Source organism: Eupeodes corollae, chromosome 1 (genome assembly GCF_945859685.1).
Source record: "Eupeodes corollae chromosome 1, idEupCoro1.1, whole genome shotgun sequence".
NCBI classification, from domain to species: Eukaryota; Metazoa; Arthropoda; class Insecta; order Diptera; family Syrphidae; genus Eupeodes; species Eupeodes corollae.
The window spans coordinates 248,722,086-248,738,077 of NC_079147.1; the positions used below are offsets into that span (position 1 = coordinate 248,722,086).

General features: G+C 34.5%; 1 protein-coding gene across 2 annotated transcripts in view; it reads right to left on the minus strand.

Annotated features, from left to right (window-relative positions):
• Positions 1 to 15,992, minus strand: part of LOC129949975 (uncharacterized) — a 462,937-nt gene that overhangs the window by 336,071 nt on the left and 110,874 nt on the right. For both annotated transcript variants that reach the window (XM_056061748.1, XM_056061732.1), the window contains exon 3: positions 15,083 to 15,755. In XM_056061748.1, coding sequence (XP_055917723.1) covers positions 15,083 to 15,755 — 673 coding nt within the window. The remainder of the gene's footprint in view (positions 1 to 15,082; positions 15,756 to 15,992) is intronic.

The following is a 15,992-nucleotide window of genomic DNA, read 5'->3' on the forward strand; positions in this document are numbered from 1 at the left end:
AATCAAAAGTTAACACCACGCAAAAAAAAAACAAAATTATTGACTTCGTTTTATGTGATATGATTTCAAGTCTTTTGAAAACGACCTCTAAATTTTTGAAAAAAACATTGCTCCATACAAAATTGTCATTTAAAAATATAAAAACGTGTTAAATGTTTGTAAATTTTAAATTTTTTTAATGAAAAGTATAAAAGTCACATTAGCAAATACATAACTACATTATCTACAGATCAACTGCAGTACCAACTGTTCACAAACGTCAGGCAGTTGTTAATTATTTTCAAATTCACAAAATGAAGTGAACGTGTAAATCGCAATCAACCACATTCATTTCAGCAAAATATTTTCTTTCGGTGAATGTCAAAAAATAATTTGACAATCGTTTTTTCTTATTTATTTTCCTTCATATTCAGACATAAATAATTTATTTAATGATGTGTCAGTTTTAAGCAATTCTTTTCATTTCAAATTATGAAATTTTGACAGAAATCAGAATGTATGTCAGTTTAACAAAGTGAGCTTCTTTAAAAGACACTGAAAAATAAAATGAAATAAAAATTCGTCTATCGCTTATCTTTTTTTAAAAAATTCATTTATAACTTTGTAAAGATTTAGAAATTTAGTAAAAAAATTGGGAATGTACATAATTAAATTAGAAAAAAAGCAGAAAACTTAGTGAGCGGAGTACTCTAAGATTTTTGGAGGATTGTTTGATTGTTTTTTAATAAGAAGTTTCATTTCGATATTTTACAGGGTTTTTCAACAGGGGCGCTACAAAAGTAGAGCGACAAGGACAGTTAACGATGCCATATTTCTTGTTGATCTTTGGGCATTTCACTCTTGTAAGGTGTGCATTTCATGGTGGAAAGATATACGAGCCAACAACTAGTCAAAATTATTAAAATTTAATACCGAAATTCGGAGTCAGTGGCCCCAACGTTAAGAGCGCTACGTTTATTTTATGGTCGTCATAATCGTCCTAGCAGACCACCAATTGATCATCGCTGGTAAAATTTGAATTCACAGGCACAGTAGAAGATATTTCTGTGCCAGTGAGACATAGAAGTACCCGTAATGTCGAGAATATTGCTGCCAGTGAGGCTTCAGTAGCCGAAAGGCCAAATGTGTCCCTCACACGTTGTTCTCAAGCGTTGGGCAACTCTGTGACGTCGTTGTGGCGAATTTTGCGAAAAGTTCTTGGCCTACATCCTTATAAGATTAAATTGAGTATGCGGTATTGGTCAGGCAGCAATCCACAAATACTCCATGAGTCATCATTGCACCCCGAACAAATTACGGTTTGGTGTGGTTTATGGGCCAGCGGCGTCATTGGGCCGTACTTCTTTAGTGATGATCAAGGCCGGCACGTTACTGTGAATGGGGATCGCTAACGTTCAATGATAACCGAATATTTTTGAGTGATATGGACTGACGAAATAGTCTTGCGATTTGACGCCGTTACACTATTTCCTCCGGGGATACGTAAAGTCTATGGTCTATGCCAACAAGCCAGCCACGATTGGTGAACTTTACTTTTTTAGGAGAAATCAAATTTTTACTTTATTGTTATTGGAAAATGGTATCAGCTATTACAATATACATAATTTTAAAGCATCTCAAGGAGCCAGTGAACAAAGTCGCGAATTTTATAGCAATCGCCCAGCTTGAGTTCTCAAATTTGTCCATCTGTTTTACTAAAGCCCACCTTCACGCCACCGACTTAAAAGAGTTTTAGTTTTACGAACTGTCTGCAAAATGTTCACCATTTTTGTAGTGAAGTTTAACAATTTAAATTTTAAGTCTAATGAATAAGTTTTCATTTGTGAAATTTTAAATGATGACAGCTACAAAAGTGACAGGTGCCCAAAATGAAACTTCGTATTTAAAAACCTTTAACTTTGATTGATATACGATAAAGAATATACAAATATTTTATATAATCTTCTTATTATTCTTATTATTTTCTGATGTTGCCAAATTTTTTTTGTTTCTTAACATAAAAAGTCAAATGTCACCGTCAAATGACATCAATGATAAAATGAGACTGACATAATATCATAATATCATCTTATTTTTAAAAAGAAACAACAAATAGGATATGTAAAGGGTTTTTCAATTGCCGCGGGAATATTTTGGTGACCAGTGGCGGCCATTTTGTGTTGGTGACATCTGTCAAATCTTTTGTTTATTATTCAGTTGTTTATGCCAAATCATCATGGCAATTTACACGATTGCGCGCATTGCGCCCATATTCCGGTAGACGTGGTGGCCCTTCACAGTCGACTCTTTAACGTTTGGTGGTCAAATTTGAGACGACCGTTCAAGGAACGCAAGATCGTTCGAGAACGAGAATTTCGCCGCGGTTCGTGAAAGTGTACAGCAGAATTCGAGGCAGTCTATTCTTCATCGTGCACAAGAACTAGGCCTTTCGCAAATTTCAACTTGGCGAATTATGCGCCGGGCCTTGGGCCTGCACCCGTACAAGATCTAACTGACCCAGACAACGCGGTTTGTTCGCTGACTGGGATTCCAATCGTTTGGAAGAGGACTCCGATTTTCGACGAAAAATCATCTATAGTGAAGTGATGAGATGCATTTTTGGATGAATGGATGTGTTAACGAGCAAAGTTGTTGTATATGGGACGACGCCAACCCACGCAAGGTTCACCAGGTGATAATGCATTATCAAAAAGTTACCATTTGTTTTGGATTTTGGGCCGGGCGGTGTAATTGGTCCGTATTTTTTGAAAACGACGTTAGTGAGGCGGTCACCATCAACAGCCAACGCTTCATAATGATGATAACTGATTTCTTTTGGCCCAAATTGAACCAAATGGACCCAGAGGACATGTGCTTCCAGCAGGAAGGCACTTCGTGCCACACAGCAAACGCCATGATTGACATTTTGCATGAACGATTTGAGGTAAGGTTCTCTCTCGCAGGGGTGATGTGAATTGGTCACCAAGGTCATACCATTTGACGCCGCTAGACTTTTTCCTGGCGACTTCAAAGTCGCAGTTCTATACAAATAAAAAAAAACACAATCGACCGATGCCCTAAAGGTGAACATAACACAGGCCATCTCTCTAATCGAACCGAATCTATGCGGAAGATCCATTGAAAATTGGACCATTCCGTGCCACCGTAAGTATTCATATTACACTCTTAATGGCATATATGTAGGAACCAAGTATAGCCAAGAAGTGAAGTTCCATTGCGTCCGTTAAACTAATGTCCATACTAATGTCCATACTACAGCTCTGTCTCTTTGTATTGAATCTTTAAAAATCACTCTTATTGGAAAAGCCGCAATGTAAAGTCGAGTCAGTTAAGCTTAAGCAAAGACGTGTGTTATACTTTTTTTATTACATTTTTTACAAATTTAATTAAACCAATGTTTGGATTTTTAAACTTAAATAAATAATTAATAACTAACTTTAAGTGTTAACCTTTAAATTTGAATTAAATAAAATGAATCAAACGATCATTGATCGAAATTAATGTGTTCTGATTTAAACTACATGGTGTCAGAAGTTTTTCGAATGCATACGCGTCGTGGTCAAAAAAAAAAGCAATTTACCTAATATTAAATGCATATCAGTGAAGTGAAAAGATAAAAGAAAAGTTAAAATAAAAGAAAATTGTTAAGATGAGATAAGAAAGTCAAAAGAAAAATCAGAAAAGATAAAAGAAAAGTTAAAAGAAAAGATAAAATAAAAGTTAAGAGAAAAGTTAAAAGAAAAGTTAAAAGAAAAGTTAAGAAAATTGTAAAAAAAAAATCGAAAAGTTATTAGTTAGTGGTATAAAACAGCAAAAAAAAAAATTACAGTAACATGTGCCAAGAAAAGAGAGAAATTTGTGCATAAAAACGAACGGGAACTTGTAGAGAAGTCGTGCATTGTATATAGCAAAAATTCAACCGCAAGGCGAAATACCGGTGAGCTCGTTCCATATATTTACGGTTATCATATGCATGCAATTTTCCCTAAAATCATATGAACATATTTGTAGTATTTCTAATTAGTATTGTAGTCTGCATATTTTTTAAACAAATATTTAAGTAGATGACAAATAACCACAATCACTGTTTTTGCTCGCATTATTAATGAAAGTTCCTGAAGATTTCGAATCTTTGACCACAAAGCAGCTCCAAACTATTCTTAAGTCCCATAATCTTTCCTATAGATATAATTTAAAAACTGATCTGATACAAAGGATACGTTCTCTCATTATTGAACCTGGAATTGATGACACAGATAATTATAACAGTTGTAGTGACACTTCCGAGTCGGAATCAGAAAAGCCAATCGTTTCTGGTATTGCTACAGACAGGGATAAAACAAATAGTCCAGTTACAGCCGAAGGTTCCTCGCAAAATAGTTCAGAACACGTTGTTTTAAAAGGGTTAGATTCAACAATTGATAAAACCATGCCTGATGAAGCAAAACCTGTAGTAAATAACTACCAATTTAAGGACGTTGAGGAGTCGTTGGAAAAGTTCGATGGGGAGTCAAAGGAGGTTGAAACATGGTTGTCGGATTTTGAAGATGTTGCGGCGGTTTGTTGTTGGAATGATGTGCAGAAGTATCTTTATGCACGTCGGTTGCTTGTTGGGGCTGGTAGATTAGCTGTGGAAGCTGAATCGGGTATATGTTCTTGGAAGTTGCTTTCTGAATTGCTTAAGAAAGAGTTTGGGAATAAGGAAACTGAAAATGTCCACAGATTATTAGCAGAATGCAAGAAACAGGCAAAAGAATCGTATCTTGAATACTTTTACAGACTTAAAAAGATCTCGAGTAAGGGAAAAGTAGACACGTCATATCTTATTGGGTACATAATCAGTGGTATTCCAGACGATGCTGTGAACAAGGGTGTCTTATATCAGTCACGAACGCTTGATGAGTTGAAACAGAATATGAAGTCTTATGAAAAAATGAAGGACGATCAAATGAAAGAAAAGAAGAATGACAAGGCTCAACAAAGTTCAAGTAGTTGGAAAAAACATGAAAATGTTATACAAAAGCCTAAGCGTTGTACAAACTGTGGCAGTGTGTCCCATGTTCACTACAATTGCCCAGATAAGTCGAAGGGATCGAGGTGTTTCCGTTGTAACGAGTTCGGGCACATCGCTCCAAAATGTCCAAAAAAGATAGAAGGTAAAGAGGTCAAATTAATAAATGTGCCAGATTTCAAAGTCGAAGTAAATATAGGTGGTCAAGTTTACAGTGGCCTAATAGATACAGGAAGCGACATCAACATAATACAAAAGTCTTTGCAGAATAAGCTAGGCTTTGAACAGTTCGAAGAGCCAGGTATCCCCGTGGTAGGATTCGCACAAAACAGTAAGGTCACACTAGGGGCAGTCTGGATTGATGCCGTAATAGATTCTGAATCGTATCGTATTAAATGTCACGTAGTCCCCAACCACTGGCTTAACGTCGATATACTTATTGGCAAAGTTTTTTTTAAAAATGCTTCACTATCCATTGAAAACGGTAAACCAATTATTTTTAAATCAAATAAAGAACACAATTTTTTGGCACATGTAAACGTTATCAATTACCAAGATGACTTATACTCTGAAAGTTTAGAACAAATATCAAAGCCAGAGCTTAGAACCGAGATAGAAAATATGATACAATCATACAAACCTACAAAATGCGAAGTTCAAGGACCTGAAATGAAGATTATATTGGAAGATGAAGTCCCAGTTCATAGATACCCAAGACGATTAGGTATACCGGAGAAGAAAATCGTACAGATGCAAATAGAAGAGTGGCTTAAAGAGGGTATAATTCGAGAGAGTTCCTCTCCTTACGCTAGCCAAGTTGTCTTAGTAAAGAAGAAGAACGGAAGCTTAAGGCTTTGTATCGATTACAGAGCGCTGAATCGTAAGGTAATTCGAGACCGGTTTCCGATGTCAAACTCAGAAGAAACTCTTCAAAACCTACACGATGCTACAGTTTTCATTACACTCGACTTAAAAAATGGATTTTTCCATGTAACCATCGAGGAATCAAGTCGAAAATATACAGCTTTTGTGACCGAGGATGGACAATATGAGTTCAACAAAGCTCCATTTGGTTTATGCAACTCACCGTCAGCTTTCCTACGTCTCATTCTCTTCATTTTTCGACATCTTATTCGAGAAGGAAAAATTCGAATTTACATGGATGATATCATCATCATGGCAAAATCTGAAATAGAGTGCATTGAGCTACTTAAAACTGTTTTGGAGCTGTGTAGCAGACACGGCCTTATCATAAATTGGAGTAAGTGCCAGTTTTTAACAAAAAGAGTGTCATTCTTGGGCCACATTATTGAAGGAGGTACCATTCAACCATCTAAGGAAAAGATTTTTGCTGTGAACAAGTTTCCGACGCCAAAGAACGTCAGGGATGTAATGAGTTTTCTTGGCCTAACAGGTTTCTTTCGGAAGTTTATACAAGGATACGCCCTCATAGCAAAACCACTTTCAGATATGACAAGAAAGGATTACAAGTTCTCTTGGAACGAAAAGGCAGAGTTAGCTTTTTTACAGTTAAAGGAAAAGTTATGCCAAGAACCTGTTTTAAAACTATTCAACCCTAATCACGAGACACAGTTACACACAGATGCGAGTAAAGAAGGATACGGGGCGATTTTGTTGCAAAAAGGGGATGATAATCTCTACCACCCAGTATTTTTCCTCAGTTACAAGACATTAGCATCAGAGAAGAAATATACCAGCTATGAATTGGAAGTTTTAGCCATTGTTAAGGCTCTTAAGAAGCTACGGGTGTATCTGTTAGGATTGGAATTCGTCATTTACACAGACTGCAAAGCATTTCAACAAACAATGAACAAAAAAGAGTTAAATAGCAGAGTAGCAAATTGGGCTATACAGTTGCAAGAATACAATTGCAAAATACATCATCGACCTGGGAGTTCGATGAAGCATGTAGACGCCTTGAGCAGGTATCCGGTGGCATTGGTTGTGGAAGACGGCGTGCTACACTCAGTTAAGAAAGGACAAGAAAAAGATGATTTTTGTAAGACGATTTTTAAAGTTTTGGATTCGTCTGAGGAATTCGAGGATTATGTTGTGCGGGGTGGAGTCTTGTACAAATGCATCGATGGTGATTATCTGGTGGTGGTACCAAAGTGCATGCGAACTCAGGTGGTAAAGAAGGCTCATGAACAAGGTCATTTTAACACACGTAAAGTAGAAGCCTTACTTCGGCGAGACTATTTCATTCCAAAATTGTCCAAGTTGGTAAAAAGCGTTGCAGAAAGTTGTATTAGTTGCATTCTTGCTTCTAAGAAAAACGGCAAGCAGGAAGGATTTCTAAATCCAGTAGACAAAATGGACGTACCCCTCCACACATTCCATCTAGATCATGTTGGACCCTTACCCTCGACGGCGAAAAGTTACAAGTATTTATTCGTTGTTATCGATGCTTTTTCAAAGTTTTGTTGGATCCATCCAGTCAAAAGCACAGGATCCGAAGAAGTTTTGAAGAAACTGGAACTACAAGCCGACGTGTTTGGAAACCCCCACCGAATAATTACAGATAAGGGCTCAGCATTCACTTCAAACCTATTTAAAGATTACTGTCAAACTCGAAATATACACCACCATCTAGTAACGACGGGCGTCCCGAGAGGAAACGGACAGGTTGAGCGGTATAACAAAATAATAATCGAAGTCTTATCTAAACTTTCTGTGGACCAGCCTCTTAAGTGGTATCAACACGTAAGCCGAGTTCAGCGAATCTTAAATTCTACAATATCCAGATCAACTAAAAGAACACCGTTCATGTTGCTAACAGGAGTTGAAATGTTTACCGAGGAAGATTTGAAACTTGCAGACATACTAGAAGAGGAGATACGAGTAGATTTTGATATTAACCGTCAAGAACATCGAAAAGAAGCCAGACAAGAAATTGAAAAGCTACAAGAAGAGAATAAAAAGCATTACAACCGCAAGAGAAAAGAATCTGTCAAATACAAAATCAATGACCTTGTGGCCATACAACGAACGCAATTCGGGACAGGTCTTAAATTATGTCCCAAGTTCCATGGGCCATATGAAGTAACGAAGATTAAGCGAAAGGATCGTTATGAAGTCCGCAAGATTGGAGTTCACGAAGGCCCAAATGTAACATCAACATCAGCTGATTACATGAAACCCTGGAAAATTTATCAATCCGATGATGACGATGAAGATGATTACGATGATGATGAAGAAGAAGAAGCAAATAATTCGCCGAGTCGGTCGAATACGCAGGACGGCCGAATGTAGGAACCAAGTATAGCCAAGAAGTGAAGTTCCATTGCGTCCGTTAAACTAATGTCCATACTAATGTCCATACTACAGCTCTGTCTCTTTGTATTGAATCTTTAAAAATCACTCTTATTGGAAAAGCCGCAATGTAAAGTCGAGTCAGTTAAGCTTAAGCAAAGACGTGTGTTATACTTTTTTTATTACATTTTTTACAAATTTAATTAAACCAATGTTTGGATTTTTAAACTTAAATAAATAATTAATAACTAACTTTAAGTGTTAACCTTTAAATTTGAATTAAATAAAATGAATCAAACGATCATTGATCGAAATTAATGTGTTCTGATTTAAACTACATATATACGCCTTTCAAATACAAAAATAATTTGGTTAATACGATTTCAACCCGCCATTTTTGAAAAACCCTTTATTTAAAAACAATTTACTTTGAGTGATTGATGATTGCAAAAGAATATAAAAAGATCTCATACAATCTTGCTTAATATAAATGTCAAATGTCACCATCAGAACTTTAAATTTGACGTCTATGATAAAATAAGACATGTATAACTTTGTATTATCTTCTTTTTTTTTTAGAGAAACAGCAAATAGAACCATTTTTATCGTAAATGAATAATAGGCTTGTTTGAAATTTTTATTGTTAGAAAGTGAAAAATAGAAGTTTTTCGCTTCAATTTTCCTTGAACTAAAATAAATTCCTGGAGCTTAAAGTTTTTATGCGAAAAGTTTTCTGTTTGTTGCCATTATTAAAAAAAAATCATTAAAGGTTAAAACCCTAATTTGATGCCAATGTCGTCGAGGGTATTAAATTTTAAGTAGAAATTGGAATTTGATGACGATGCTATAGATGTAATGGAATGGCAGGATTACCAAATGTCTCAATTTAAGCAGATATTTGATTTTCGTCAACACTGAAATGCACAAAGATACCCTACCCCGTAAAAAGGTATTCTCATGTTCCAAAAAAATCTTCCCTTTTCGATTTTCCATTATTCTTACCACAGTTGGGAAAAAATGAAAACAAACAATTTAAGTACAAGTAATTGTAATTCTCCATACACTTTTTTAATTACTTTAAAATGTAATTGAAGTATTTTAATTACTAATTACATTTAATGGAAAAGCTTCAATTAATTGCAAATAAGTTCCATAAATGTTATTATAAGCAAAAGCAATGATCAACAAAGCAGTAACGATTACTTTGCCTAGTAATCATTACTTAAAAATGTAATTAAATATTTTTGTCAATTACATTACGCGATACTATGTAAAAAATAATTTCCTGAAATGCTAAGCTATTTTATGTGTGTTGTTTTCATTTTTAAACTTATTACAATTTTAAATTCCATGTAACTGCTTAGTTTATTTTTATAATTACAAATAAAAGTATTTGAAATGTATAGGTATACTTTTTTAATTACAATTACAAATAATAACTAATTACTTGTTATTAAATTGAGAGTTGAAACTAACTACGAAAAGTAATCATTATTTCTCAACTCTGACCTTTTAAAGGTCCAATTTTTTGTATAATCTACAGGCAGTTAAGGGGTTATTAATAACCTTGACATGTTGACCTTGACACAGTGCGAGTGTTAGGAAAATAGGGAAGGATTTAAGAGGAGCTACTGGTGCGCATTGGTCTGAAAATTTTGAATACAAAATAAGAGGAAAAAAAGAATTGGGTAAAGCATTCCACATTCTCGATGTGCGGTTAAAAAGAGAATTTCTATACTTAACAGTACGTCCGAAATTAAGCTCAAGGGTAAGCTGATAACATTCCTGGAAATCCAAACATTACAGCTCGATTGTTGGGGGGAGGGAGGTTGGAATGCAATTGGCTTATCCGACAGAACAGAATATATATATAAAACAACGGAAGGAATGAAACATTGCGGCGGTGTTCAAGTGATGTAAATGTTTCAGTTATAGTTCTATCACCTATTGTTTTCAAAGCTCTCTTTTTTGGATCATATTTAAAAGACTTGAAACTTGTTTAAGGAGCATCTGCCCAGATACAAATGTGAGTTATATTCAAGTTTTGGACAAATGAATGCTTTGTAAATTACAGCCAGATGAGAAGGGATGAACAATTTCTTGCATCGTCGGAGAAATCCTAAGCACCTTGCAGCATTTTTGGCCATGTGATACGAATATGTGATAATTCCATAAGAAGTGATCTGTGATACATATATCCGGTACTGACATTTGATTAGTTTCCTGGATGGAAGTGCCGATCATTGGTAGCGGCATCGATGGTGGATTACGCTTTAACGACAGGAGACAGACTAGAATTTTTGAAGCATTCAATTTAACACGGTTTTTGATTCCCCATTCATTAGTGGTTTTCTATATGTCTTCAACTTGTACGTATGGAGTTTGAATGTTTTTTTCCATAATTAGATATCAAACCTAGTCATTTTGATTTTATTCATTTTTCATTGGAAGGATTACAAATTTAAAAAAAAAACTTTTCAAAGGTATAAGAATTTAAAACATCGAAATGTGCAGAGAGAAGTTTCAAAAAAATCCGGCAGGATTTTTTATAATAGAAATTTTAAAAAATTCATGCAAATACTTTTTTTTTAAATTCCCATTTTTTGTTTGATCTTCGAAGCTCACTTTCGAGCTAACTTTCTTGCCAAAATACATTAATATTTAAAAAAAAAAGTTGGATTTCTGCCTTTGGGGATCCAAAAGTACACTTTTGAAACTTTTAATTGGAATACAAAAATAACCTTTAAAAGTTAGTAAATCAATTGCGCAGTAAATTATTTTAAAAGCTGCAATTTTGGAAGTCAAATACTTTTGTACATATTATGTTCTTCGCCTGACTTATTTAACGGTTGTAGCTAGAAAAACAAAATGTTTGCAATTCATAGGAATTTAAAAAGCTAGAAATTGATATAATTATTATTTTAGTTTGCGCAAAATAATAGAGGGCGTCAATTGAATTTAAAACTTTCTTGCACTCAACATCCTCTTTTTTTTTTGGAAACCTTGCATCAGTTTCACTTCTCAATAATTTACCTTATTATTGACATATTTTTAAGGTTTTTTTCATAAATTTTATTTGTGTGGGTAAATATTAAAAATTGTTTAAATAATACAAATCAGAAAAACACTCAACAACATGTTTTGCTTAAAAAATGATATAAGAGCTTCAAAGACTCAACAAAAAAATAAGACAAATACTAAGTTTTTCGGGTTTATGTCGTGATTGACTCCAAATCTTATGCCTGAAGAAATGCTTTTCAAATTAAAATCATGGAATTGGCTTTTATTATTATTATTATAATTTATTGAAAGCATAATAAAATTCTACTAACAATAATTTAATAAAGCGTTAGCTACCAGGGCTTTTCGCTATTTGAAAAAATTCAAGTTTTAAATTAAATATTCTAAGTTAAGTTTAACTAAAATTACGTGAATAAGTTTTATGTTATCTTTAGATGTAATTGATAAAAGTTCTGTTAAGGGTTTTCCGGATGTATTCCTTGATATTCTGTCGATGTAGTCACATTGTAGCATATGAGATATGGTGAGGGGTGTGGTGGGGGAACAAAAGTTGCATGATGGAGGAGGTTGCTTTGAAATAACATGCTCGTGAGTAATCTTTGTATGTCCCATTCTTAGCCGAATATAATTTTTGGTCCAAGATGAAGGTCTGTCGCTAGGGTAAAGTGCTCTGTCTGCGTTTGGGTTGATCTTGGAATAGTGATGACGATACTCAAGCCAAGAGATTTTTAAGTTAGATCTCATCGTCGCATTGCAGTGTTTTTTAAAGTCTTTGGAATTGAAAAAATAGAAATTGAAAAGTGGCTCTTTATGAGCCTTTTTGGCTGCTAGGTCAGCGAGAACGTTACCAGCGATGTCCATGTGTCCTGGAACCCAGGCAATTTTAAGGTTTTTCCTTTTTTCAATAAGTTTGTCACGTATGACAATAATTATAGTGGAATAGTTGTTGATGTTTTTGATAGCATTAATGGTTGATAAACTATCAGTGAAAATGACAGTTTTTTTGTTTTAGGGCGGATTCGATTGCTTTAAGTAGTGCAAATGCTTCAGCTGTAAAGATTGATGAGGGGTTTTGCAGTTACCCTTTGGTGATGATAATGCCGTTTTCATTGACAACTGCGAAAGATGTTCCGTCTATGGTCTTAGATGCATCAGAAAATAAAAATTGCCATCCCTGTTTCTTATATTGCTCTGATATTTCTTGAAATAGGGATTGATATATAGCTTTATTGGTGCTAAGCTTAGGATAGATGTTAAAAATAGGAACAATGGCTTCGCAATGAAAATACCAAGGTGGGTATTTGCATATTTGTTTTCTGGAAGTGATGATAGGTGTGTCAAGTTTAGGTACATGATTGATGGCATTTAGAAGAGCTGAGGGATATTTTGGTATTTTTTTCCTTTTTAATATCTTGATAGCATCGTCTTAGATTGGTGATGAGAATGGTGAGTTGATTTTTTGTAAAATTTGCCATGTGAGGAGATCGATTCTATCTAACAAGTTTGGAAGTCCAGTTTCAACTACAATGTTTTTAATCGGTGTTGTACGGAAGGCGCCAATGCTGGTTCGAATTGCTGCATGATATGGTGTAGAGATAAAATTCAAAACTGGTTTGGAACATTTTCCATAAATCGGAAGCCCATAATCAATTTTAGAAAGAATAATGGAACGAATAATTGAGATAATAGTTTTAATACTGCAGTTAAATTTTTTTGCACTTAAAAGCTTTATCAAGTTAACCCTGGTAGTAAGGCATTTCTTAATATATAAACAATGTTCCTTAAATATATAACTAGAATCAAATAATAATCCAAGAATTTTTGAGTAATTAACATTTTTTATAATAATATTATTATGGGCAACCCCTTCAATAGATTTTTGACATTTATGTTTACGACAAATATGTAAAATTTCACATTTGGCTGTTGAAATAATTGATCCTGAAAAATTACCCCAATTGGATAAATCTGAAATTAAATTTGAGAAAGTTGAAGATAATTCTGTGAGGTTTTTATGTTTTGAAAACAAAATGAGATCGTCAGCATAAAGGATGTGGTTGATTTCAGGGTAGATATCAACGATTTTGTTTATCTCATTAAATGCTACAATAAATAAAACCACTGACAAGGGAGATCCTTGCGGGATACCATTAGCTAAACAATGGATAGGTGAATGAACTGAATTGGTTCTTATTCGAAATTTTCGATTTGTAAGGAATGATTTGACATAATTTATAATTTTAGGACCAAGTTTCCAATCAATTAGCTGTTTAAGTATTATGTGTGGACCGATCTTGTCAAAAGCTTGGGTCAAATCAATAGATAAGATGGTTGTGTGATTTTTTTCAGAAAGACTTGACGAAATAAAAAAGTCGAGATGCAGGAGTGCGTCGATGGTACTTCTACCTTTTTTAAAAGCGAATTGATTTTTATCTATTAATTTGTCTTTTTCGATGAGCCAGAATATGCGTTTTGAAATAATTGTATCTAATATTTTGGAAGGACAAGGCAGTAGTGATATGGGTCGAAACCCAGCTACAGTGGAATGGTCTTTGTTTGGTTTTGGTATCGGAACAATTGTTGCCACTTTCCATGCCTGAGGTTTTGTTTTTTTTTTTCACAGGCTTTTAAAACCTTCAACTTGAACAAACATTTTCTGTAAATATTTAAAATTCAAGATTTAAAACTTCAAAGCTTTTTCTTCAAAAATCTTCAAATTTTGCTTATTCACGTACCCATTCATCTAAAAATGGACCTCATCGTAAAACATGATTTTTAGACAAAAATTGTGATTAACTTCCAATTGTTCCAAAAGGCAATTAGCAAACACAAGTCTCCGTATGGTCAATTGCTTTTAGTTCCTGGATCAGTTCGATTTTGTATATTGCAGGCCCAAATCACAAAGCAAATTTGGTTCTTGTGAGCTACGCGGAATTGACTGCCTCAGATTCTGATGCACACTTTGTCGAAAAACGCTCATGTTTTCGGCAGATCTATGCGCTTCGTTCACGTGATTGATTTATTTTACAAAGCTATATATTTTTTTTTTAACAGAATTTGGGAATACAAAATCCATCATGGATGGAAATCTAGAAACTAATATGAAAAGCTAAGAGTACTGTCGTCAGCGAAACAGTATAATGGATTAGAACATTAGAAGTGACAGACAAAAAATCCTTTATGAATCATTATGAAAGAGATTCGGAGACAAAACAGAGCCCTGGGGGACACCAGCATTTATTCTCATGAGTTTCAGATTTGAAAACATCCAATTCAACTTGTATTGAACGGTTTGAAAGGTTGTTTCTAATCCAAGGAAGAAAAGGTTCATCAACACAAAAAGCACGCATTTTCGATAAGAGAATATCACTAAATTTATCAAAAATTTATATTAAGTAGAAAATTTAACTAAAAGAAAGTATTAAATTGTAAATTATAAAACTAGCTTAACTTTCCAAACAATTAGCTACAATTTTAAAGATTTTATGTGGACAAAAATTTAATATAAAAAACTATTTTTGAAAATGCCTCAAATAAAAATTTTAACAAAAAAAAGTAAAGAAATTACTAATTCTACAAGCCGGGTTTTACCGGATACAGTCTACAGGATAGATACAATTTTCTTTGCATTCACTAAATTTACAAAAGAGCTAAACGAAAAATAAATATTAACATAATTTAGTTTTAATTTCTAAAACAAATTTCAATAATAAAATATTTAAAGATCAATTAAAATAAAGTTAAATAAAAAATAAAAAAAAAAAAGTAAATACTAACCTTCATTCCGTATCCGTTTTCATCCTTGTGTATGGTAAGCGTTAGTAATTGCGATGTTTTTTGTGGTTCACTTGGTGATATTTGAATTTGGGGGCGACGAGACGATGCCAGTCGAGTGACACCACCACCGCCACCGACACCGACACCGCCGCCCCCAATCACTCCGCCACCACTGACATTATTGTTATTATTGCTACTATTGCTATTGATACTAATGTTGTTGTTGTTTTTGTTATTATTATTACTGTTATTGCTGATTATGTTGTTAGTTGGAGTAATGGTGGCGGCTGCGGCGGTGGCGGTAGCGGCTGCAGTGGTTACAGCACTATTAGGACTGTTGATGGTGGCAGCGACGCTATTATTGGCGGCGATAGATGAGGAGTGATTTAAACCATTTCCCGCTGAACCATTCATATGTTGCGAGTTGGCTGCTGTCAATGCAGCTACTCCCAATCCCAAGGTATATTGAACGGGCAACGGGGGCGTTTGGGGAGGCTGTAGATGTTGTTGATGGGTGACTCCTGTAATCACGGTTGCTAAACTTGGTGTCGCTGCCTTTGTCGTCGTCGTCGTTGTTGTTGTTGGCGGCGTTGTCTGCGTCGTTGTTGTTGTTGCATTCATTCGGCGGTTAAAGTCATCACTGTCATCGTATTCGGGACCACTGCTTAATAGCCTGTCAGTTTTCATGGCATAAAGTTGTTGTTTCGTTGGTTTGAAAATTTGTTGTTCGTATTTTCATTTTTTAAGTTAAGCAATTGAAGGCAATCAGTTTGTAATTTTTGTGTTTAATTTTGATTAAATGCACACGACGCGACGCCATGAAGTGTGTTGCGGCATCAGGTTGGAAATTGAGTGGTGTTGATTTAAAATGAAAATAAATAAGAAAACAAAAAGGAAAAACTAAGATAGT